The sequence below is a fragment of the Oryctolagus cuniculus genome, chromosome 9, assembly GCF_051225735.1.
Source record: "Oryctolagus cuniculus isolate XC-2025 breed Fujian yellow rabbit chromosome 9, ASM5122573v1, whole genome shotgun sequence".
NCBI classification, from domain to species: Eukaryota; Metazoa; Chordata; class Mammalia; order Lagomorpha; family Leporidae; genus Oryctolagus; species Oryctolagus cuniculus.
The window spans coordinates 96,566,045-96,591,655 of record NC_142875.1 but is presented as its reverse complement, the minus strand read 5'-3'; the positions used below and the strand labels follow the sequence as shown (position 1 = coordinate 96,591,655).

The window sequence follows — 25,611 nt, the reverse complement described above, 5'->3', positions numbered from 1 at the left end:
TAGATGAAACAGAAATGTCGAAAATATTCGGTTTCTGCTTTTAATTGTTGCTAAATTTGCTCCAGGGAGAGTATTGCCTAGATGCAGGAACACTCACACCCACACGTAGTGAATCTCACTTGTTAATTTTTTCAAGTCCAGAGTAGACTTAGCAAGTAGAGGTCTCTCTTCAGCCCCACCCCCCATCTCCCAGGCTTCTGTCTCCAGAAGGAGTCTGGGAGGGAGCACTTGTGAGGGGACTGGTCTCGGCTTCTGCTTCTTGTGGGGCTGGGGTTGCAGAAAGTGCAGGATGCTAGAGGTCAGTCTCAGGGCTGGGGAAACCCTTCTGTGCCCAGGGCCATGTGCACATTCATAACATCATTCTCAGGCCACACAAAACGAGCAATTTCAAAAGGAGCCTGCTGTAGACATATTGAATTTCGAGTCCTGCCTGTGGTCACCATGGCAGGGCCAGAGCAAATGATTACACCGGCCTGGGCCCAAGGAATGAGCTCTGGAGGCAGCAAAACGCCTCTCAGAGCCGCACGGTGGCTTGCCACTGCCCCCTGGAGGACTGTCCCTGTGAACACCCACCTGGAGAGACGTGCCCAGCATTTTGCAGCTAATGCAAACCTGAACATAAAAACACATTGCAGTGTTTCGAAAATTCAAAGCTCCCAGCTGTTCCCATGATCTTCTGCATGATCCGCACCAGGAGGCCAGCTCTATTTGCTCCAACCAGAAAGAGGAAACTCTTTGACTAACAGGTGTCTATTTAAAGAGTGAAAAATTGCATTTGAAGATGATTGGTGACTGCATGTTAACACATACTTTGAGAAGTAGCAGGTCGGTTTTTCCCTCCTTGTTTTTGCTGCTAGGACGTAATCACTGCCAAGCAGTACCTAAGAGGAGATGACAGAATTCAAACCCTGAAGAAGTCATCTAGTGCAGATAATAAGTAGCATATACAGATAATAAATAGATTGCCACTAGAGACAGTAGACCACTGCCCAGCATAACCAGAAGTTCAGGACAGCACTCTCTGAGGGCCCCCTTACTATTCCTCTGCTAACACAAACCACACCAGAGCAACCACAGGTAACCATTCAGGTGTGACCTTAATATTAACCACTGTGGAATTTGGCCTAAGTTCCCAGGCCCAGACACAAGCAATGATCTTTCAGCCAGGCTCCCATGCATGGTTCATCAATTTAAAAGCACAACTTCTGCCATTGGCTCAGAAGCTTTTACACAGAACAAATAAGAATTGGTCGGATTTTTGTCTCACTTATTTATTTATTTTATTTTTTGGTCCTTAAGAAAGCTCTATGTTAATCAGTAGGCAGAAGCAGATAGTCTTGCAAAAGAACCCATCAGCTGTGTGAACTACTTCCTGCTAAGAGCTGATCATTTTTACCAAAGACACTGGATACCACTCAGCTTGAGTGACCCACATGACTGTTATTTTAGATATTCAAACAATTGCTTGAATCTACAGCAAAATATTCTGAGAAGGACGTTGGGGTGGAAGTCTCAAATACCAAACGATTCAAAGATCATCCATATCTTCACATGAAGATGCGTGACCTTGGGAAACATAGTTTGCTGGTTGATGGTGTTAAGTGTTTTCTTCTCTCTGGCACTCTCTGTCTGCAGTTTAGTCACCTGGCAATTTGGGGCAGCATCTCCATATGGCTGGTCTTCTTCATAATTTATTCTCGCTTCTGGCCGACCCTTCCCATTGCTTCTGACATGGTGGGACAGGTTAGTTCTTCCAACCGTGAGTGTGATTGACATGCCTCATGAAAACTTAGGTCTGTTAACTATAGAAGGTGATGTTACCTATTTTCGGGAGAATTTGGGAAGTCAAGACAAAATCAATGCAATAAGTAGCTGTTGATCCAACTAAATTCTGGTTTAATGTCAATAGAGATTTATTTCCTCCCTAAAATCTCATTACTTCAAACTAAGTGTACTCTTTCTAAAATGTTTATCTTTCACTGATAATGCAAGAAGCTGTAATATCAGAATCATCTAAAATATTTAAGTTAATATTGTAATTAGATTTGTCTTGTGCTCAGATTGTTCAGTACTGGTAATAATGCAAGCATAATAGCTAAGAAAACATAATTATTTAAAATATTTAATTTAGTAGAATAGCTGTGACTTAATGTTTCAGATACAGTATATGCTATAAGGTTGCAAATACTTTATTTTTTTAACTTTTATTTAATGAATATGAATTTCCAAAGTACGACTTATGGATTACAATGGCTTCCTCCCCATACCGTCCCTCCCACCCACAACCCTCCCCTTTCCTACTCCCTCTCCCCTTCCATTCACATCAAGATTCATTTTCAATTATCTTAATATACAGAAGATCAGCTTAGTATACATTAAGTAAGGATTTCAACAGTTTGCTCCCACACAGAAACATAAAGTGAAAAATAATAGATGATTTTTTTAAATGATGATGAAATCAGAGCAGACCTATTGTCATGTTTAATCCCAGTGAGAGTCAAGTTGGGAATTGAGAATTTCTTTTTTCTCTTTTTTTTTAACAGAAGATCAGTTTAGTATACATTAAGTAAAGATTTCAACCGTTTGCACCCCCATAGAAACACAAAGTGAAATATATTGTTTGAGTACTCGTTATAGCATTAAATCTCAATGTACAGCACATTAAGGACAGAGATCCTACATGAGGAGTAAGTGCACAGTGACTCCTGTTGTTGACTTTACCAATTGACACTCCTGTCTATGGCATCAGTAATCTCCCTATGCTCCAGTCATGAGTTTCCAAGGCTATGGAAGCCCTCTGAGTTCTCCGACTCTTATCTTATTTAGACAAGGTCATAGTCAAAGTGGAGGTTCTCTCCTCCCTTCAGAGAAAGGTACCTCCTTCTTTGAAGACCTGTTCTTTCCACTGGGATCTCACTCACAGAGATCTTTTTACGTTGCAAATACTTTAAAAATATATGGAAACTGTTCTTTAATTGTGTAAATGTCAGAGGTTATATATTAGCTAGATTTTTACATTTATTTTTGTATTTTTAAATTCTACTTTGTTTCTGTTTAGGGGATTATTAGCCCCATGCTGCTTACAAAATGGGCCACAGAATTCCACTTTACTAGAACTAGAGGTAACCTTGGTACAAACCCAGCCAGGGACTAAGTGAAAAAATGCAAGCCCAGAGTTCCTTGCTAAATTTCTTTTGGGATGGTTTATTTTATGGTGAAACCTGACTGCATTAAAGAATACTTAGAAACCGGGAAAAGTGTTATTTTGGGTGGGTCTGGGAGAGGCCCAAATGAGATCAGTGTGTGGTCTGAATAGAGGAGGTGGTAGGGACCAGCCAGCCCCCTGCAGTCAGAGAATAAGTGCAGAAGACAAGCTGGTCTCTTGCTGTGAGAGCGGGACACACTGCACTCCTGCTGTGGGCATCAGTTCCTGGTCCTTGGACTCCAGGACTTCCACCAGCAGCCTTGCTGCCACTTGGCCTTTCGGCCTTGAACTAATAACCATGGCTTCCCTGGTCCTGAGCCTGTTGGACTTGAACTAGACCACACGCCTGGCAGCCCGCTATCTCCAGCCCACAAATGACCTTTCATAGGCCTTCTCAGCAACCGTGACCATGTGAGCTGATCCCTTACCAGATTCTCCTTCTTCTGTCTATATCCATTTCCTAGTGACTCAGTAACTCCTGAGAACCCTGGCCTCTCTCTCTCTCTTTGCAACTCTGTAACTCTGACTTTCAAATAATAAATAGTTTTTAAAAAATAAGAGGTCACAGGCCGGCACCGAGGCTCACTTGATTAATCCTCTGCCTGTGGTGCTGGCATCGCATATGGGTGCCGGGTTCTAGTCCTTGCTGCCCCTCTTCTGGTCCAGCTTTCTGCTGTGGCCTGGGAGGGCAGTGGAGGATGGCCCAAGTGCTTAGGCTCCTGCACCTTCATGGGAGACCAGGAAGAAGTACCTGGCTCCTGGCTTCAGATCAGAGCAGCTCCAGCTGTAGCAGCCATTTGAGGGGTGAACCAGTGGAAGGAGGACCTTTCTGTCTGTCTCTCTCTCTCACTGTCTATAACTCTACCTGTCAAAATAATTTAAAAAATTAAAAAAAGAGGTCAGTGAAATAGAAAACAATTGTACAATGGAGAAAATCAACAAACACCAGAATTCGTACTTTTTTTTCCAAGATTTATTTTATGGGGCTTGCATTGGGCATAGTGGGTAAAGTCACCATCTGCAGTGCAGGCATCCCATATGGGCACTGGGTCAAGTCCCAGCTGCTCCATTTCTGATTCAGCTCCTGCTAATACACCTGAGAAAACAGCAGAGAATGCTTTCCCAAGTCCTTGTGCCTCAGAACTTATGTAGGAGACCCTAAGGGGGCTCCTGGCTCCTGGTTTTTATCTGGCCCAACCCTGGCCATTGTGTCCATGTAGGGAGTAAACCAGCTGGAAGAAGACCCCTCTCTCTCCCTTCTTCTCTCTCTCTATAACTCTGCCTTTCACACAAATAAAATAAAATTAAAAAAAAAACCAAAGAATAAAAAGCAGAGTATTGATCAGACTCAGGAGACTCGGACTTTAGGGCCTTCCAGAGGTATGACACCAAAGAATACACAGGTGCTCAGTTAATAAAAATGTGGAGAATCAAAGGTGACCTAGAGGTAAAGGGAACATTGCCCAGTCTCAAGTCACAGTTGAACTAAAGTGATCAGCCAGCCACCAATTAATCTGTCAAAGGGAATGGCGAAGTCTCAGGAGAACAGAAAGATAATGTTTAGCAGTAAGGGTATGTTGCTAAGTAATATAATATTGAACTATCCTTGCATTCTTGGGCTAGAAACTTATTTGATCAGTATATTTATTTGGCTCATTGTTTATGGAATGTGGTATTAAATTGTTACCTGATATTATATTTAGGTTTTGTGTACTAGGTTGATTTAGCAGTTCCAGTTGTGTGTGGCTGTCTTCGTATCTCTTCTTGATTCTCCATGTTTGGAAAGGGTTGGAATCTGATGGCAGCATTGGTATTTGATGTTGACAAACAGAAAGATTCTTCTCTAAGCACTCTCTATTTCTATTTCTTTGCAGGCCGATTTAGTCCTGATTTGCCCACTCTTCTGGCTGGGTATTTTGATAGTTCCTACCGTGTGCCTGATTCAAAATGTATTATGGAAATCGTAAGTTTAAAAATGGAGAGCTAGCCAAAAATTATATTGTCATGCTTAACTACCTTTCCCAACTAAGTATATTCAAATAGTGCTGAGTACCACCTTGTGAATATCAAATGCCACAGGGCTTTTAAAGTTTGCTTTAAATGTTTTCTGATGATGGACCAAAAATCAATTTACGAGGATAAAAAATATGAAATCAAAATGCATGGTACAGGGGGCTGGTGCTGTGGTGTAGTAGGTAAAGCTGCCACCTGCAGTACCAACATCCTATCTGGGCATCGGTTCGAGTCCCAGTTGCTTCACTTCCTATCCAGCTCTCTGCTATGGCCTGGGAAAGCAGTAGAAGATGGCCCAAGTGTTTGGGCCCCTGTATCCATGTGAGAGATCCAGAACAAGCTCCTGTCTCCTGGCTTCGGGCTGGCTCAGCTCCAGCTGTTGCAGCCATTTGGGGAGTGAACCATCAGATGGAAGACCTTCTCTCTCTCTCTGCCTCTACCTCTCTGAAACTCTGCCTTTCAAATAAATAAATAAATCTTTTTTAAAAATGCATGGGACAGCTATGAAATTTGGAATTTTCTGGGATTTTTGGAAAATGGGTCTATTTCTTTACTTTTTAGAAATGTGATTTATGTCACTTAAATCTACAGGAATCAAAACCTGATGCCATGGAATCACATATTAAAAATGAATAATAAAATAAGCAATAGGAGGGAGATATTAAATAGAGAACACTCTTCATTTTTCCAAAAAAGTAGATTAAGAATCTCTCAAACAGTTCTCCCAAACTTTGTTGGATTAGATTACAGGATTTTTTTTAACCAAAGACTGTAAAAAAAAAAAGTAAATAAATAAAGATGCTTTAAATTACAGAGTTGGGGATTTTTGAAATCTCTAATGTTATAGAAAAATGGTCCATGAAATAGAAATTTTTTAAATTAGAAATAATTGATTTATACTATGAATTATTGCATGTATTTCATAATATGTACATCAAAGCTCTAAAATGGTATAAATCTCTAACAATATACTGGGAGGAATAATACTAATTTTGCTTTTCATTTGTTCAATTCTTCCTTAATGTTTCAGTAGATCAAGGAAAGCATAATTATCTGCCAACCCCAAAGTGGACACTGACTTTTTCCTGGCAGACATATGAGGTTCCCTAACACGTACTCTCTCCATTTCCCCTCTGTGTGTGCGTGTGTGTGTGTGCGTGCGTGCGTGTGTGTGTCCATTCATTCCTCCATGAAGCACTGTTTTGACTGACAGTTTAGGAAATCTTTTGAAGAAATCTTTATGTTGGTATTAACTCGTCAACCAAAGTTAGCAGAAACAGATGGGGTGGCAGTACTGAGGCTTTAATACCTGTGTTGATTTGTGTTGTCCAGAAAGCAGGCATGAGGTTTCGGAGGCAGAGACGGGCCTTACCCACACCCAGCAGCGGCACTTGGGCTCCCCTTGCTGAGGCAATGCAGTGAGGGAGGATGGACGGCCCTGAAATCGAGGTTCCCACAGGAGAGGGTGGGCAGAGCGCAAACCTGGGAGTGTGTGCCGGAGACAAACAGCTGTCCCAGAGTGCAGCAGGCTTTGCTCCTTCTCCTGAACAAACTCTCCCTGGGGAATGGAGGGGAAGGGTCGAGGCTCCTCACCCTTTGGAATGTAAACAAGTGTCAGGGTCTCTGAGTTCACAATTCCTGGAGTATCTTCATAGACCCAGGTCTCATCCCCTCCAGAAACGTATTCGTGTCTGCTTTCACGACAATTTCTTTTCCATTCAGGGAGGAATTCTTCCCAATGTATTGAAGAGCTATGGACCCAGCTTTGACCTAACAGATCTGTGATTGTGTTCATTAAAATGATGACAACCAAAAATGTCCCCTAACCAACCATGTTCTATCATTTGGGCACCTTTATTCTGGGTGCTAAAGAATGCACAGCCCAGAAGGCATTCACCCTGTACCCAAGTGTGCCTGGCAGCTCTGGGGACTGGCTCCTGGGGAGACAGGGCTGTTTCTAAACTAGAATATATGGAAGGCTCCCAATTCAAGACAAGTGTTTCATGTCTAAACCAGAGTGTAGGTCTCTGTGTTAAACTAGGTATTGGTCCTACTTGAATCTATACTTGCTTTTGCTAGTAGAACATAATATTCCATAATTCTTGTATTTCCCCACTGAGTGTAAATCATTTTTATTACATTGAATGAAATTAAAATGTGTTTCATTTCCAGAAAGTTTTCTATTATATACTCAACCAAGGATGATTTAATTTACTGTTAAATGTTCACTTCGGAAAACATGAAATGTTTTCTTCCTAATTATTATTCCAGATTACATTTGAAACTACATCTTATCTGAAAGCTTTTCAATTTAACTTTAGAAATAATTACTGGGGCTTTTGCTGTGGTATAATGGGTAAAGCCGCCACCTGCAGTGCCAGCATCTCATATGGATGCTGGTTCGAGAGCTGGCTGCCCCAGTTCCGATCCAGCTCTCTGCTATAGCCTGGGAAAGCAGTAGAAGATGGCCCAAGTGCTTGGCCCCCTTGCACCTGCTTGGGAAACCCAAAAGAAGCTCCTGTCTCCTGGCTTCAGATCAGCCCAGCTGTGGCTGTTGTGGCCATTTACGGAGTGAACCAACAGATGGAATAGCTCTTTCTCTTTGCCTCTGCCTCTCTGTAACTCTGCATTTAAAAATAAAAAATAATAAATAAATAAATAAATCTCTTTTTTTAAAGATTTATTTATTTGTTTTGAAAGTCATAGTTAGAGAGAAGGAGAGGCAGAGAGAGACAGACAGAGAGAGAGAGTGAGGGAGAGAGAGAGGTCTTCCATATGCTGGTTCACTTCCTAATTGGCTGCAACAGCTGGAGCTGCACTGATCCAAAGCCAGGAGCCAGAAGCCAGAAGCCAGGAGCCAGGAGCTTCTTCCGGGTCTGCAAGGGCAACTGCAAGGGCAACTGCAAGGGCTCTGCACTTGGGCCATCTCCTGCTGCTTTCCCAGGCCATAGCAGAGAGCTGTATCAGAAATGGAGCAGCTGGGTCTTAAACTGGCGCCCATATGGGTGGCTTTACCCATTATGCCACAGCACTGGCCCCATAAATAAATCTCCTTTTAAAAAAATTATTACTGAGAAGCAAAATAATTGCCTAGGTGCTGCACATCATTACTTAAGGAATGAGGGTCATAGCAAGTATTGGTAACCTTCAAGTATATAGCCATTAAATTAAATATTGCCATCACTTTCGATCTTGAACCTTGAGATTTTAAATCTTGGCACACTTTGAAGTTGTGTTTAACTTTTTAAAAATAATTAAGTTCTACTGCATGTCAAAGTTGCCATTACAAATATATATATATATGTATATATACATATATTTAAATATTTATTTGAGAGGTAGAATTACAGAGAGAGGTCTTCCATCTGCTGGTTCACTCCCCAGTTGGCTGCAACAGCCGGAACTGAGGTGACTCAAAGCCAGGAGTCAAGAGCATCTTCTGGGTCTCCCACATGGGTGCAGGGTCCAAGTACTTGGGCCATCTTCCACTGCTCTCCCAGGCCATAACAGAGAGCTGGATTGGAAGAGGAGCAGCTGGGACATGAACTGGCATCCATATGGGATACCAGTACTGCAGGCGAAGGCTTAACCTACTACACCATAGCGCTGGCCCTGCCATTACAAATAAATTCCTATGAGCTGGTAAATACTCATTTTCAAAAAAGAAAGTATAAATAGCAGTGAGGCTTTTAAAGCTTTTGGTTTTTCTTGCCTTTTTGTCGGACCACAGATGCCTATGTGTTTGGTAATACAGATGAAGTACAATTTCACCGGGAAGATAACGCCATTGAAAATGAGGAGTATTTCAGCTACTGAAAAAGTATGCAAGCGCTTGCAACACATCTCTCCCAGGGCAGTCATCCAGGAAGTGGTGGACGGAAGTGCAGCTCTGGATGGGGTGCGATGGGGAGGGCCTGGGAGAGCAGGGCCACGTGCAGAATCGGGGTGGCTGATCCACATGTGGGACAGATGTTCTTGCTGCTTATGAGGAGACTTCAAACCTGCCTCTGAAGGACCTGTTGCCAGAACTACCATCCCAAGACTTCCCTGAAGGAGCTTCATCAATGAGAAAGTGACACAGTCACTTAGGATTGAATTGGTTAATATATGTAAAGTCTTCAGAAAAGTTGTCTACCATAGAGTGTTATTTATCTAGCAATTCATTCATTTATTTTGTATATGGCCTCTATAACATAGCATTTTAGTTTATTCTGTGGAAAAAGAATAAATAATGTGTACCATATGTTATTATTTGCAATCCATTCCTATGTCTATCCTTGCTCTGAAACTTTTTTTCCATAAAACAAAAACCATCCATTTCAGATAAACAGGTAGTGCATCCTGTGCCCCTACTTCAGCCGCCTTCCAGAATGTTCTCCTTAGCTATTCTTGTCTTGTCTTTGGCTTGTGGTGTCCAACAATGCTCTTGATGGAGGAATGCTAGGTAGAACGTCTTCATGAGGAGTAGTCATGAGTTTTTAAACCCTTAATATAAAGTCTCACTTCTCTTTTCCAAGCCCTAACGCACATATTGTTAGCTGCTTTTCCTTTCTCTTTTCTTTTGTTGAGTTGTGTTCTATCAGTAATTCCCTGATAAGTCTGGATGATAAGTCTTGGGATCAACCATGAGAAGAGTGTGTATGGTAAAGTGTTCATTAACCATATGTTGTTCATTCATTTAATTAGAAAGATTTGCAAAAGATAAACAGAGTGATATTACAGGCTTTAAGTTAAAATTCTGGTAGAATGATTCAATAGGACAGAGGAAGATGGCTTCCTTTTTTGAGGAGCAGCTTAGAAAATTCCTGAAATAGAATAAGATCACTTAGGTACACGGGAGTGTTTTCCTTTGGGTGTGCATTAGTGTTTGGGCTTGTTAACTTTCTTAAGAGATTTATTTATTTATTTGAAAGACAGAGTTACAGATTGAGATAGAGAGAAAGAAAGGGTTCACTCCCCAAATGCCACCATGGCTAGGGCTGGGCCATGCCAAATCTAGGAGCCTGGAACTCCATCTGGGTCTCCCACATGTATGGCAGAGGCCCGAGTTCTTGGGCCATCTTCCATTGCCTTTGCAGGCACATTAGTAGAGAGGTGGATGTGAAGTGGAGCATCCAGGACTCAAACTGGTACTTATATGGGGTGTCAGTAACACAGGTGGTAGCTTAACCTGCTGCATCATGATGCTAGCCCATGCTTGTTAAATTTTTGATAAAGTTATCTTAAAGGGTGTGGTATCCTATTTCTGGACTTCTTTGTTCTGAAATTTGACTGTTGATCTCTCTAGTCCTTGCAAACCCACCAACCCTCTCTTTTCTCTCCATTATCTCTCATTTTGCCCAACTTAATATTCATAAACCATTTGTAAACTAGCTGGTATCCTTAACTCATTTGCACTTTTTGCATGGGAGTACAAATAGCCACAGCAAGCCAGAAGTCCTTAAGCTGCCCTTGCGAGATGCCTCTGCTGTGCTTCCTCCCAGGATCAAGGCCAAATCCTTCTTATGACCAGAAATGGTCTGCTCAGTGCCACCTCTCTCCTGGCTCCTCTGATCTCCCCACGTACCACCCCAAGTAGTTTTTGAGTATGGTATTTCCTGTTGGGAATGCTCTCCCCTGCCCTCCTGCAGGCCTCCTTTGGACCCCAGCTCCATTCCACTCCCTTAGAGGAGCCTTGGCTGATACCCTCAACAAGCTCCAACCTCTTCCTCACACTGCCACAGCACCTCTTAAGGTTCTCTTTCATGACATCTATCCATCATTTGTCATGCGTCAGTCCTCTCTCTCTCCCTGTACATTGGAATCTTCATGAAAGTAGAAGTGAGTCTTGTTGCGTTGGCAACGAATTGCAGATTGAGAAATCTATTTAAGGAATGCACGGGTGAATGAATGATGCATGCCTGAGTCTAGATACAGACCCCAGTGAGGATACTTCGCCAAAGGAAAGAAGCATGTCTACGTGGGTCGCTTTGCATGTGCCAAAGAGTCTGCACACCTGAGTCATCACCACCTGAGACTTCCACTCTGCCATTATAATGGCTGTAAATGGCACGGCCAGCCCCAGGCTGCCTGATGGAAGGAAGGACAGGAAGTTGCACACAGCTGAACGAGAACTTAAGCATCAAGACTCTCAGTAACCCTGATAGATCAAGCTACTGAAGGTCTTCAGAAAGTTCATGAGAAATGCATATGATGAAATAAAAAAAAACTATGCATGGGTTTCAAAAAAATTCTTTTGCCTTAAAATAAACCTATCTTTTAATAATAATTTAATTTAAGTGCCCTATGAATCTTGAACTCACGGTCTGACAGGAGTCGGGCAGGTTTGCCTTGCAGAGCCAGCCAGGGCTGTGCTGAAGCCTGTACACACACCTGGATGATCTGTAGGCGAGCGTGTTGGGGCTGCTGTGCACTGCCCAGCTTGGCTCTGTGTCCCTCCGGGAATGCGTCTCAGCTACTAGGACCACAGCAAGAGGGTCACACGCAGAGGCTGTGCATGGCGCACTGTGCCCCACCACGTCAGCTATAGCCCCAGGAGAGTCAGCCGTTGCCTGAGAGGGCAGAACGTGGTCACTGCCACTGTGCAAATCTCATGTGTTCTGTCCTTTCTGTCTCCCACATGACACAGGCTGAGAAACACCTACCGAAGAACGTTTCTCGAGGAAGTGCGGGAGATGGAACGTAACAGAGTTCCGGAAGTTGATATTTCTAAAATGTCTGGAAGGAGGTGAGGTTGTTCTCTTTATCATGTCCTTTGTGAGGAGCCCATTCTTCCTGCCCTTTGGGCCACATTCTCCTCCCAGGAACTTCCACACGGTAAATGAGCCCCCAGCTGACTAAGTCCATGTCGACCAGGCATCCTGACCTGGAGGCCGAGCTGGTGGAGCGGTCCCCTCTCCCCCACACAGGCGAACACAGGATCCAGGAAGATACACATTTAAGTGGCTTTTAAAAAAAAAAAAAGCAGAGCAGTTGCTACCCGCTGAGGTTTTGACTGGGAAGTTTCAGGAGGCAGATTTCAGATTTTATAAAGGAAACGATTCTCTCTTGAGGTGAGAGATGGGTAGATAAGAAGTACCTCTGGCAAAACTCACAGCCCTGAGCTGTTGGGACCTGTGCACTTTATCATATACAAAATGAACCGCAGTGAAAGAAACCAAGACAAAAGATGCAAGCACAGTAGAAATGTAGAAAAGAGAATGCAGATAACGAAGAAAGAAAATGATTCCAGAAATCAGCAAGAAAAACACCAAGCAACAGAAAAATAGGCAGCTTACATGAACAGTTCATAGACAAGGAGCTAAGAGGACAGTGCGAAAAGTTCCTGGGAAAAATGGAATTGAAAGATTTTACTTTGGTGCAAAAACTTTTCTTTGCTCACAAGTGCTTTTCGAAAAGCTCCTGAGAAATGCATGCTGCGAAAAAGCTATGCGTAGATTTCACAGTAACGCGGAAAAATCAAACACAGAATATGATATATGCTATACAAATCTGTGTGCAAAGGGCCAGGATCAATTAAGTATATAATCACTTTTACTTCTGGAAAAATTACCCAAAAATCTCATCCTAGTGGTTACCAGGAAGGCACGGAAGTGAGGGACCAGAGAGGGGGCAAGGAAAATGGAGTACTAACATTTTCCTTATGTTTATTTTTAAAATTTTTGAACCATGCATGTTTGTCTGTGACAGAAGGAGAAGTGGGGGGGGGGGGGGTGGAAATGGATAAATGGGTTCTAGAAAGTCCCGAGTGAACTACATTTCAGCTCGTGGCTATATGAGCAAAAGTAAAGCCCCCGTCTGATTCTTTGGACTGCTTTGAGATACTTCACTGTTCTCTCTCTTCCCCAGGCAGTGAGGAAGCGTGCTCTGCATGCCAAGGGCAGGTTCTCAGCCTGGTCAGAGGCAGAGGCTCTTGATGGGCCAGCCTTGGAGCGGGAAGAGAGTCAGGCAGGGAGAGCTGGCCGTAGGGCACCTCTGCTCTTCCCGCAGGCAGTGAGGGGGCTGTTGTGATCTCTGAAAGCAGCTGCCGTTTGTCACACAACCTCCAAGCCCCTCAAATTCCTGGAAATACCAAGGTACATGGCAGATGCAATACAGCCGAAGTCTCCTGGGGGCCTGGTGACATTCAAGAAGTGAGAAGACAGAGCAGGCCAGACTGCAGGGGTACGAGGGTTTTAAAACTCTACCTTTGGGCGTATAATGTAACAAAAATTCTTTTAACTGGATTTTCCTAATTACACCCACAGCAGTGGCAGTCTTGGAGGGAGCGAGTTCATAAAATGACCTCAGTACTTGGAGTGGAAAAAAGTCTTGCACTTGAATGTGCACTTTGGGAGCTACAGAAGGGGCCACCTAGATCGAAGGTTAACCCTTCCTGACATGTGACCAAGAGCCTTGAACCAGCCTAGTGTACTGCACTGGCCAAGAAGCACTCATTACCCTTTGCCAATAGGAAAGGAGGCTGGGACTAAAGTTTGTAAGACACATTGGCCAAAATACCTACAGTGCTCTGGGATGTCCAGGGCTAAAAGGTGACCTCCTGTCCACTGTAACTACCGGCGAAGGCTGGTGAGCAGAGTTCTATGAATTGCTCAGGGGAAAACACTGGTGTAGAAGCAGCACAGGGCTGACCATGTCTGCAAAACATTTTGTTTTTATTTTTTAATACATGAATATCCCCCGAAATCTGAAGGCTTTTTTTTTTTTTTTAATTTTCACCTTGCAACTCAATGTTTTTTTTCCAAAGCGATTCCTTTGAGATTGTCTGAATGAACTAAAGTCAGGCTGTGTTGATTCACTCCCAGGGCGACGGCAGCGAGTCTGGACATGGTCTTTGAGAACAACTCCGTGGATCTCAGTGCCCCACGTAAGTAATACGCCGTCCAGCGGGTCAAGACACTGAAACCCCATCTGCTCAACCAGAGGCATGAGTGCCTTCCCCTGGAGGACATCGTGCTCCGTGAAATCAGCCAGGCACGAAAAGACCCGCACTGTAGGGTTCCAGAGCAGTCAGATTCCGAGACAGGCAGGGGCGGTGCTGCTGAGGGCTGCTGGGTGGGAAACAGGGAGCTCTCGTGAGTCAGCCAAGGAGCCTCAGCCGCTTCTATGAATGGAGTTAGAGGAGAGCTTATTCTGGTGTGGTTGTTGTGAAATCCATGCATGTGAAGAGGCCTTCAACGAGTTCATGGAAAATGTGTTATGGAAAAACTAGGCATGGATTTTAACTTTCCACACTAACATAAACTTAGCATTTCATTCTGTTTTCAGAAGCTCTCCGAGGTTCCCTTGTACACAGCTGCAGTGTCGCAGGTGGAAATGGCTGTGGAGATGGGCAGGGGGCGGCTGCACCTGAAACGTGAATGCGCTTACCACCACTGACCTGTGCTCTCACCGAGTTACCATGGCAAAGCTCACATTATGCATATTGTACCAAAAGCAGAAAAAATAGCTAAAATGAAAACACTTGTATCTTTATCTACTTTTAAAAAGTAGGATAGTTTTTGAAGAGAAGGGATCAATTACATTAAAAAAATTACTATGTTTGGCCTAAAGCCAGTGGAATGTGAAAGAAAATAACTCCTGGTCCCTCATGCCTAAATCACAAAATCATTCATGTAAAATCCCAACATTTTGAAGATCTGCAATGTCCCATTTATACTGAAAAGGGCTATCTGAGTCTAGCTCATTTTTACCTAAAGAAAACATCCATATTCCTTTTTTTATGTAAAAGTTGACAAAGCTTGGTTGGCCACAAAGTCTTTTTAAAGTTGTTTTATTTCCCCTCCTTTAATAAAAAGCCTATCCCTGAAGTACCTAGATGCAAGGCCTTTTGTGACCCTTATTTGGCGATGTTAATACTAAATGCTTCACTGGGAAAGGAAACAAATGCAACAAAAAGATGATCAATAAAGGAATAGCTGGTATTTGCTGGAAATGAGACATAATTGTTCATTTTTCTTTCCCAAGGTGTTCATTGAAAGTTGTACAATTTTTAAATTTTAGGTTCTCCTGTTGTGTATTTTCTTTCTTCTTGCTGAAGTGTATACTTCTTTGGATAGATTTCTATTTCTCTCCCTCCCTACCTCCCTGTCTCACTTATACACACACACACACACACACAGGGAGGCAGGGAGAGAGAGAGAGCGCTTTTCAGCCTGTTCTACAAGTAGCACATCACTTGTTCCCCATCCTTAGAGGGAAAAATAGAGGAACGTTACAGAAGATTAAAAATGAACCCAGACAAGAAAAGACAAAGCAGAGCAGATGTATTGAGGATTTGGGTTCACTTCTACCTCATTCTCATTCCCAAGGAGTGGTCTCGATGTCTACTTCCCTGAGAAAATGAAACGAGAGAAGCTACCTTCCCAGGGCCCCACACCACTCCTCACCCGCCAGCCACACACACACAAACTCGGGCTTCGCACCTGGGTGCGGGCCTTTGCTCTGCACACCCTGCCAGAAGCCCGTCCTCCTGAGTGCGCCTGCTCAAGAACATCGCCTGGCAACCCACTCCTGTTGCCTGCGTCACCAGCTTTTCACTCTCCACCGAACCCTTCTCACCAGCATACACAGCAGGTTGTCTTCAAAAGCAGAGCTTTCCCCCGACTGCACATCGCCCGTTAGATTCTGCTTCATTTCCCAGGCACTCCCGTGTAGCGGTAGTTCTTGATAAAATTTCTGTATCCATTTCCTCCAACTCCTCTCCACTACATTCTGCTCCATTCAGGCTTCTGCTCCCATGGTTCAGCTGTCACTGCTCCAGTGTAGGTCACCAGTGACCTTCATGTCCCTAAATCTGATCGCCCACTCTTCTCATGCCAGCCAAGCCCTCGGCAGCAGGTGGCACAGTACTTACAGTGTGCCACACTCTGGGTTGCATCTCGCAGGTCTTTGATTTTCAGCTGACTTCCTTCTTTGCTCCCCAGTCTCTTAATATTTGAGTCTCCCATGGATTTGTTCTTAAATTTTTTTTCCTTCCTCTGTCTACATTCACTCCACTGATAATCTCATCCCACCCCCCTGGGATGTTGCTAACACTTAAATTTCTTTTCCAGCCCACACCTCTCTCTCAAATCCCAAATTCCAGTGTCCGGCCACCCATTCAACATTCCCACTGGTTGTCTTAGGTATTTCAAACTTCACCTGTCCCTGATGAACTCATGGTCCCCTCACCCACCAAGCCTGCTCCTTCTGCAGCCGTACCCATCTCCATTGGTGATAACTGCATATTTCTAGCTGCTCAGGCCAAAGTCCCGAGAGTCACTCTTAATTCCTCTTTCCTTCTGTTGCATTGGCTGTTGCCTTGGCTGCATTCACATGATGTTGAGTCTGACCCTTGCTCGCTCCACTGCTGCCTTCTGGTCTGAACCACCATCATTTTTGTTCGCACTACTGCAATACCTCCTAGCAGGTCTTCCTCTTCCACCCTAGTCCTTCTTACAGGGTTACTGTGATCCACTTAACCTACAGCAGAGCAGGCACGTCAGCTTTTGGCTCAACACCCTGCAATAGCAATCTATCCATCACTCAGAGTCAAAGCCCAAATCCCCACCCCCCTTTATAAAATGATTTATTTGGAGCCGGTGCTGTGGTGTAGCAGATAAAGCAGCTGCCTGCAGTGTCAGCATCCCATATGGGTGCCAGTTCAATTCCTGGTTGCTCCACTTCTGATCCAGCTCTCTGCTATGGCCTGGGAAAGCAGTAGAGGATGCCCTAAGTCTTTGGGCCCCTGCACCCATGTGGGAGACCCGGAAGAAGCTCTTGGCTCCAGGCTTTGGATTGGCTCAGCTCTAGCTATTGTGGACATTTGGGAACCAGCAGATGGAAGACCTTTCTCTCTGTCTCTCCCTCTCTGCCTGTAACTCTGCCTCTCAAATAAATAAATCTCTAAACAAACAAACAAACAAAAACACAGAAAGAAATAGAAATGATTATCAGACTGTTCTTCCTAGGCATACAGAACTGGTCAATTAATTAATTCCTCTGGAGATTTCTCTTGGTGACCTTATTATTTATGTAAACTTGAGTGATCACTTTAAAAACCTATTTAAATCTGCTGGATTTTTAAGACAAAAACATTCCCAGCTAGATAGCCTGTTGTCCTTAAGTACATTTTCAGCCTCACAAATGTGTTTCTGAGTTTCAAGATTCAGATATCCTGGCTCCTCCCTTCTGGAATGGAAAGGAAGTCAGGAACCCCAAGGGCCACTACTGGAGCTACAGAGTGGGCTCAGCCACAGAGGAGCCGCTGCCCACTCAGCCTCAGTAAGCAGTGAAGACGATCAAAGCAGCAGAGTGAGCAGCCCCGGCCGGGCTGCACCCTGTAGGACAGCAGTGTTCAGACAGCACCTCTGCCATTTAGGGTCCTCGGTCGAGCTTTAAAAAGCACGTGGTGATAACCTGCACAGATCAACTGTGGGCCCAGAAACGGAGACTGTTGTAAGGGGCTCCCTAGGCTGTAATATAGTCCCATTTGTAAGCCCATCCCACACCCTCACTCGATCTGTGAGTTTGCCTATGCAGTCTGCCCTGATGGCTGGCCAGTGTGTCTCAGTCCAGCCGGAAGCTTGATTTCTGTCACCAGGACATTCACCAGACATGTGTGCCCTTAACAGATTCCTCTGTCTCTGCTCTTCCAGGTGGCTATTCCTTTTCCCAAACAGAGCAGTCCGTGATGACCCAGGAAGAACTAGTCCGTTCCTACAACCCCGGTAGAAACCAAAGCAAGCAGAGTTCCAATGCTGCCTTCACTGATATCTTCCTGGAGTGAGACTTCGGTCACCAGCGCGTCCTGCACCCCCATGCCCTTCACTGAGACTGGTCAGTCGAGCTGGCACTCACTGCCACTTCCGTGGCTTTGACTGAGTAGTTTGTTATTTTTATGTCAACAGAGTCAGGAAGATAAACAGTGAGGGAATGCTTTTGGATTTTTGTTAACTTCTTCAATGTTTTACCTAATGCATATAGTTTTTGTGTAGCTGTGAATGTATATATTTTTTTCTCTAGCTATTTAGCAGTTCAATCTGAAGTATAAAATTAAAAGTGTTACGTTTCACTAAAACAAGCTTTTGTGCAAGTTGTTGTTGGGGTGGGGGGAGGTAAAAGTCATCAGGTTGCCTAACAGGAAAGGAACCATGGAGATATTTTGTGTCGTGCAAACTCACAGATTAGAGACATGAGGCAACACATCAAACGGTTTTCTAGAGAGGATGTCCTGTCACTTGGAGTCACATTCTGTTTCTATGATTTTGCACAATATTCTTAATTTCAATGAACTCCCATAATGAGTGTCGTCTCAGACCTCAGAATCAAGTGTGCAAGAATTAACAGATGTCATGATTTCCTGTATTTTCAATTTCAAGTCCATTCTGATTCCTCCACCCAAGAGAGCTAGTGCGAAATTCAACCTTGGTCATCCTTGGAGCTCTGCCTCAGGCTGGCCCAGCTTCCCAGGGTCTCACAGGGTACAGAGCATAGAGCGCCATCTGTCTTCTGTCATCTGCCCATACAGATGGCCACTGGGACACAGGCTGCCTTTCAGTTAGGCAGCTCTAGGAGGTGTCTGTGCGAGCTATAGATTCGCACTCGTGGCCTCACATCCCTCAGAGAACCACTCTTCTTTTGGAATATGTCGTCACCCCAGTGTCTTTCAAATCCTTCCTCTGGTAAAGGGTAAAGTCTCATTCCTCAAACCCTATCCAACTTAGCACGGTTGTAGAAGCAAAGGGCAGGAATTCTTGAAGGCTTACTTCTATTTTCTATCCTGCCAAAATGACGGCTCTGATCAAATCAACCCCAACAACCTGATACCTGTTTGAAGAAAGAAAAGGCAATGAGAGGGGCTGGCAATGTGGAGCAGCCGGTCAAGCTGCCATCTTTGACTTCTGGCCACTGATGGGGATGTTGCCCACAGTCCTATCTGCTTAGAGGTCTGTGGGGTAGAAGGGGGTGTGAGCCAGCGCACCAGCCATAGACCAGGGGAGGCCACAGAAGAGTCAGCTCCTGTGCTTCCAGCAGACCTACTCATGCTGAGCCCCTCCTGAGCCTTTCTGAGTGTACTTGATCCCCTCTCCCACAGGGGAGTATCTGGGACACTATGGCTAACTTGAACATTGGCCAAACTCTGCCCCCAACACACACTGGTGCTACAACCACCATTCAGGTTGGGATAATACAGAATCCAAGACTGAAGCACTGGTCACCCACCATACTTGCTTATTCCAACCTTCGTAGCCAGTGAATGTTGCTTCAATATAGCAGAATGTTAATCACAACAGGATGCATTTCAGCCTATGCCCAGTGACTGCTATCCTGCTCCCCCTGCTCCCTCTACCCTCTACTGACTTGCCTGTTCTCAGCTTATCTTCAAAGTATATTTCAACATTGTAGTCAAATCTGAGCATCGAGACTAATGGAGTCAAAGAGCATCGAGTCAAAGATGCCCATGTAATGCATCAAAGTACCAAGGTTTGATTCCCGGCGCCTGCTCCCCACTCCAGCTTCCTGCCAGTGAAGACCCTGGGAAGCAGTGGTGATCTCTGAGTATTTTGGAGCCTCCCAACCACTTACCTGATTACCAGTTATCAATTACCTGGAGTACATTCCCAGTTTTGATCTCTCAATCCCAACCCCAGTCGTTGTGGGCATTTGAGAAGGGAACCAGCAGATGGATGCTGTCTCTCTCTCTCTCTCTCTCAAGTAAATAAATAATTTTTAAAAGTTGGAGACAAATTTGTGTCATTCAGATGTAAAGAGCAGGGACATATAAGAAAGAACAGATTTTAAAAGTTCTCACTTCTTAGGGTTGGTGTTGTGGTGCCGCTTGCAATGCCGGCATCCCATGTGGGTGCTAGTTCGAATCCCAGCTGTTCCATTTCTGATCCAGCTCCCCTCCAATGCACCTGGGAAAGAAGCAGAAGATGGCACAACTGCTTGGGCCTCTACACCCATGTGGGAGACTCAGATGAAATTCTAGGTTTTTGTTTCAGCCTGGACCAGCCCTGACCACTGCAGCCATTTTGGGAGTAAACTAGCAGATGGAAAATCTCTCCTTATCTCTGCCTCTTCCTCTCTCTCTCTGTCAGTCTGCATTTCAAATAAATAAGTCTTTATAAGAAAAGAAAAAGTAACAAGGGAAAACATTGTGGGGAGGGAGACCTAATTCATATTTTTTAAAAAATCAGGAATGTCTCTGATAATGTGGCTCATGAGAACCCAGTGGATAGTTTATTATTCAATTGTACTTTGAATGGTGAGGTAGAAGTTGCAGGATATTCTTTGGCTAACAAAACAAGAAGTTATGAAAGATTGTGAAGATGATGGAAAATGGAATACAAAATACAAGACACTAAACATAAGAAATTTTTCCCCATTAAAAAAATCCAGAAAGGACAAGTGCAGTGTGGTATATCCATACAGTGATAGCCAAACAGTCTCTCCATGCAAGGAATCAGTCCTGCATTGAATTGCAGCATCATGGTAAATGAAAAGAGCCAGTTACAAAAGGCCACATGCAATATGTGCCATTCGTTAAAATGTCCAGAATAAGTGAATCTTCAGTGATGTAAAGTACATTAGTGGCTGCTCAGGTCAGAAGGGAGTAAGGGAGTAGTAACACTGGGAGTGTACAGGGTTTCTTGTTGGGGTGATGAAGATGTTTTAAAACTGATGGTTGCAGATATTTGTGGATATACTAAAATCCACTGCATTATATACTTTACATGGATGAATTGGTTATTTAAATCTCAATAAAGCTGCTTTGAAGAATAATCCAGGGGAAATCCACTTTCAGTTATAATGTATTAACTGATACAGAACTGGTGCTCTTGCTTGGAACGATTAGAAAATTGGAAAAATATATGTAATGACTATTTTCACGCAGTGGACAAAGGAAAGCTCAGGACGATACTCCTTCGAGAATGGAAATAAAGTGAGTAATCTCATATCATTACCCAGACTTACTGCCTAGAGGTGGCTTTTGGCCCCCGGTGCAGGGAAGTGGTACTCAAGTAAAACACAGTCCTTTCTCAAAGTTGAGTAGATGAGACGAGAATTTGGGGAGATGGAGGCAGCTCAGCTTTGCCAGGTAGCACACTGTTGAGAAAGGAGTTGCACTAATTTCCAGAGGGATACCATGGAATAAATAGATGCTAAGTTACACGTGTAGAGTGAAACCCAGTGAAGATGAAGACCCTTGGTTACCTAGGAGACAACATCAGGCAGTCTCATGTACTATAAGTTTCTCTGTCTAGAGCTGCAATGAAGGCAGAACATGTTCCCAGTATGATGATTGAAGCACAAGTAACCCAACACACACACACACACACCCCTCCCTTACACACAACCTGAAAACACATCATAATAAAAATGTTAGAATTAGCCCACAGTGGGCCAGCGCCGCAGCTCACTAGGCTAATCCTCCATCTGTGGCACTGGCACCCCAGGTTCTAGTCTCGGTCGAGGCGCCGGATTCTGTCCCGCTTGCTCCTCTTCCAGTCCAGCTCTCTGCTGTGGCCTGGGAAGGCAGTGGAGGATGGCCCAAGTGCTTGGGCCCTGCACCCACATGGGAGACCAGGAGGAAGCACCTGGCTCCTGGTTTTGGTTCGGTGCAGTACGCTGGTCTCAGTGTGCCGGCCATTGTGGCCATTTGGAGGGGTGAATCAACGGAAAAAGGAAGACCTTTCTCTCTGTCTCTCTCTCTCTCACTGTCCACTCTGCCTGTCAAAACAAACAAACAAACCAAAACAACAACAACAAAAAACACGTATAAAAAAAATAAATAGCCTAAACTAGAGAGTTTTCTAAAACTACTTGACAATGTTTCGTTTCTGCTATCTGTTTTGAGTCCCACCACTCAAGTAGGAGACTTGGAGCTCCTGGTTCCTGGCCTGGGCCTGGCTGGGCCTGGGTTGTTGTGGACGTCTTGGAGGAGGCAAATCCCCGGATGGAAAATCTCTGTGTCCCTCCCTTTCAAATCCATCGATACATTTTTAAAAGAAAGCAAAAACCACCTGCAAGGCCTGCATGTTAGGGCCCCCAGGGGACCTTGGGTGTTTTGGGCACCGTGGCCATCTTGTTCTGCAGAAACAGAATTCTTGACAAGAAAATTAAGATAGCTCTGGACAAGGCATTTGTCAAGAATTCTGTTTCTGCAGAACAAGATGGCCACGGTCCCTAAAACACCTAAGGTCCCTTGGGGGCTTTAACATGCAGGCTTTGCAGGTGGTTTGGCCCAGAAACTCAGCCTGGGGACACGGCTGATATTCCAGGAGCCCTGGCCAAACCAAGAGCCTGTGCTGGAAGCCAGCCGAACCGGGACGGCCCCCCTGGTTTCCCTGCGGGCTACATCCATAGTGGGCGGGTTGGGGAAGGCGCCCAGGTGTGTGCAGGTGCGCGCAGGTGAGTCGCGCCAGCGCCAGCATTTCAGACCACCTACTGAAGAGCAGAGTGGCCGGAACGGCCGGCCAGTCACCGTGCGCCCCCGGCCCGGGATTTGTTGTAGACATGGAGCACCACGGAGCACGTTCTTCACCCCTCCACCCTCGCACACCACCTACACCCGCAGCCTGGACCTCGCAGGCACAGGGCCTGGAACCCCTCGCCCTGCAGAATCCTCTGATCCCCCAGTTTCGAGTTCGTTACCGAGTTTTGCAGCAACACGCACAGTGTGGGAACGGGTCCCGCGGCCTTGGGAGCATAGCGCACGCCCGGCTTTGCCCGCGGAGGTGGGACCCGGCCCGCCTCCCTCTGCTCCTGGCAGAATCCCTGGCCCCTCAGCTGTGCTGAGCTGTGCGCTTAGATGGTGGTGGCGTGGGATCCCGTTTCCAGGAAACATGACTCTGAAAACAAACCTCAAAAGCATCTTGAATTCTTTCACTGTCGGGAGTGTCCTCGAGTCCATGTGGAGGTAGATCCAACCCTGGATCTGGTGCGGACACGGTGGCTGCGCCCTGCGCTCGAAGCCCCGCGCCCCTGGGCGCCGAGGAAGCCCCCTGGGCTCGCTTCGGTGACTGAAGAAGGAAATGGAGGGTGGTGGAGGTGGCGGGTGGAGGTGGGGGTGGCAGGTGGCGAGAGTGCTGCCCTCTGCTGGCGGCCCGGCTGGACTAACTGTTCTCCAGCTCCTGAAACCATCCCTGGGTGCATTCCTATACACGCGTAGGAAGATGGTTTAGGTGCTGTTTAATCCTGGGAAGGGTGATTCCTGACTGCTGTCTGCACCTGCCACATATCAAAAAGGCGAGGCATTTGTGTTTGGGAATGATCTGCCTGCTCCGGGGATACTGCAAACACTCACAGGAAGTGCTCCCCTCCCACTCTTCCCAATTCTTTTGGTTCATTAAAGTCAGGCCAGCAGCACTAATCAACAAAGAGGAACCCTTTCTCCTTCCTTTGAACACAACGGGATTATGTCAGCGTGCTTCGTAAGGTAAGCTCTGCTAGCTGTTATGAGCAGTCACTCAAGTTGTTCCCTGAAAAGTAGCGCCTTTGATGACTTTCAAGTCATTCAGTGTGATGGGAGCTGTTGAGCCTGGCAGGTAGGTCCCTGGTTAGTATGCCAGGGTCCTCCCAAGGAAGGAGGAGTGAGTGGAGACTGACCATAAGGTAACCTTGTAGAATATCATAGAGGGATGGGCACATATAGGCAAACTCCATTCCAGTACATAAATAGTCCACCTCCCATATGTATCCAATGGCTGTTACTGATTTCATTGATCAACATGTTGTGTCTTACCCCTGTGTCATTCTGCCTTGGTCAGTTCCAATGGGCAGAAATAAACATTGGCTGGGTCTCATGTGTGCCAGCGCCATGTGCTGGGCTCCCTCCACCAGGCAACAAGTGAGGGAAGAGCTTTTCTGAGCCCTGAGTCCCATTTCTTCCTTGACAAAAACCCCAGGCATGAGACATGTTCCCAAAGCCTCTTGTCTGATTTCAATTTTGTTCATGCCCTCTAGGTTTAAAAACATTTTTTAAGCATCATTCAGAAACCTCTAGTACAATTGGCAATCACAAATACACACATCACGTTGCTCGCCTGTTTGCTGACTTCTCTGGAATGGGAACTCTGTCTTCCCAGGTGGCCTCTTTTCCTGTGTTCTGAGAGTCTTCTGCAGTACATCTCAGATTTAACCTAGATTGCAGCAACCCTCAAATTCCCAGTGCTCTCGGGTTTTCCTTGCTCCCGGGACCTGGTCTACAATCCTACAAAGGCCTGTGGGGCTCCGCCTTTCTTGGCTGTGGTCTGTGCTTAGTGATCCTCTTTGGCCTCCCAAGCTCTGCTACTTGATATGTAGCACACTCAGTCCTTGTCCCCTCTCTCTGGGTATTCATGTCAGGAGATATCGTGTCCTCAAGTTCCTCCCTGCACCCTCATTAGCTCCACTTCCAGCAGGAGTCAACTCAACGCTATAGCCATCAGTAAACCCCAGACCTCCTTGTCTCTAGTATTTGAATTATTATTATAATAATTATCAGAGTGCTTCATAAATAAGGATGAGGAAATAAAAATACATTCACTATGTTACAGAGTCTTCTGGGCTAAGAAATCTTGAAAAAATGACTCAAACCATTTGGAACCTTGCATCTCAGGACAGGGAACACCAGAGGGCGTAGGAGGCTTTCCTGGCTCCGATTAACATTAACAATAAATTGAAGAAAGCAAAGACAGAGCAAACTCAACTTGGGTTGCGCTTGTGGCTTTTCTGCCTATGACACATGCATTTGTTTCACAGTACATATTTTTTTTACTATGAATCTTTTAAATATTTGTTTATTTACTTGAGAGGCAGAATTACAGAGAGAGAGAGAGAGAGAGAGAGAGAGAGAGATGTATTCCATCCTCTGGCTCACTCCCCAAATAGCCACAACAGCCAGAGCTGGACCAATCTGAAGCCAGAAGTCAGGAGCTTCTTCTGGGTCTCCCATGTGGGTGCAGGGGCCCAAGCATTTGGGCCATCCTCTGCTGCTTTCCCAGGCCACAGCAGAGAGCTGGATCCGAAGAGGAGCAGTCAGGACATGAACCAGCACCCATATGGGATGCCGACACCACAGGCAGGCAGAGGCTTAACCTACTACGCCACAGTGCCGGCCCTGATTATGAATCTTGATTTTTGCCCTGTTCTGTATTTTAATTCTCTCTGCATTTGCTGAAAACCAAATATCTGGGCCACTAGAACAGTGTCTGTCTGCTTCACCTTACTTGCTCCCGAAGCCGTGGCTGAGTGCCTGTGAGAAGCAGCATCCGATGGGGAAGAACACTCAGATGTGTGCAAAGTGTGCTTTAGGACCAGCGGCATTCACCATTCATAACCACGTATACCTAAAAATTGCAAGCGTTGTTTCTGGTCATTCGTTGATGCTATGGGAAATTTCAAAGCAAGTGACCAAGTTGGTTGCT

General features: G+C 45.1%; 1 protein-coding gene and 1 long non-coding RNA gene across 2 annotated transcripts in view; one reads left to right on the top strand and one right to left on the bottom strand.

Moving 5' to 3' along the window:
* LOC100358094 (phospholipid-transporting ATPase IB) overlaps nt 1-18,278 on the top strand; it is a 148,627-nt gene extending 130,349 nt beyond the window's left edge. The window contains exons 33-37 of the mRNA XM_070049180.2: nt 1,636-1,743; nt 5,080-5,168; nt 11,847-11,945; nt 14,023-14,084; nt 17,857-18,278. Of these exons, the coding sequence (XP_069905281.1) occupies nt 1,636-1,743; nt 5,080-5,168; nt 11,847-11,945; nt 14,023-14,084; nt 17,857-17,987 (489 nt within the window). The 3' untranslated portion in view covers nt 17,988-18,278. The remainder of the gene's footprint in view (nt 1-1,635; nt 1,744-5,079; nt 5,169-11,846; nt 11,946-14,022; nt 14,085-17,856) is intronic.
* Nucleotides 1,681-23,253, bottom strand: LOC127492133 (uncharacterized). The gene is made up of 3 exons (XR_007921224.3): nt 23,068-23,253; nt 20,013-20,118; nt 1,681-1,821 (listed from the first exon to the last, which is right to left on the bottom strand). It is a non-coding gene; the product is annotated as an uncharacterized LOC127492133 (long non-coding RNA).
* Nucleotides 23,254-25,611: the final 2,358 nt, after the last annotated feature.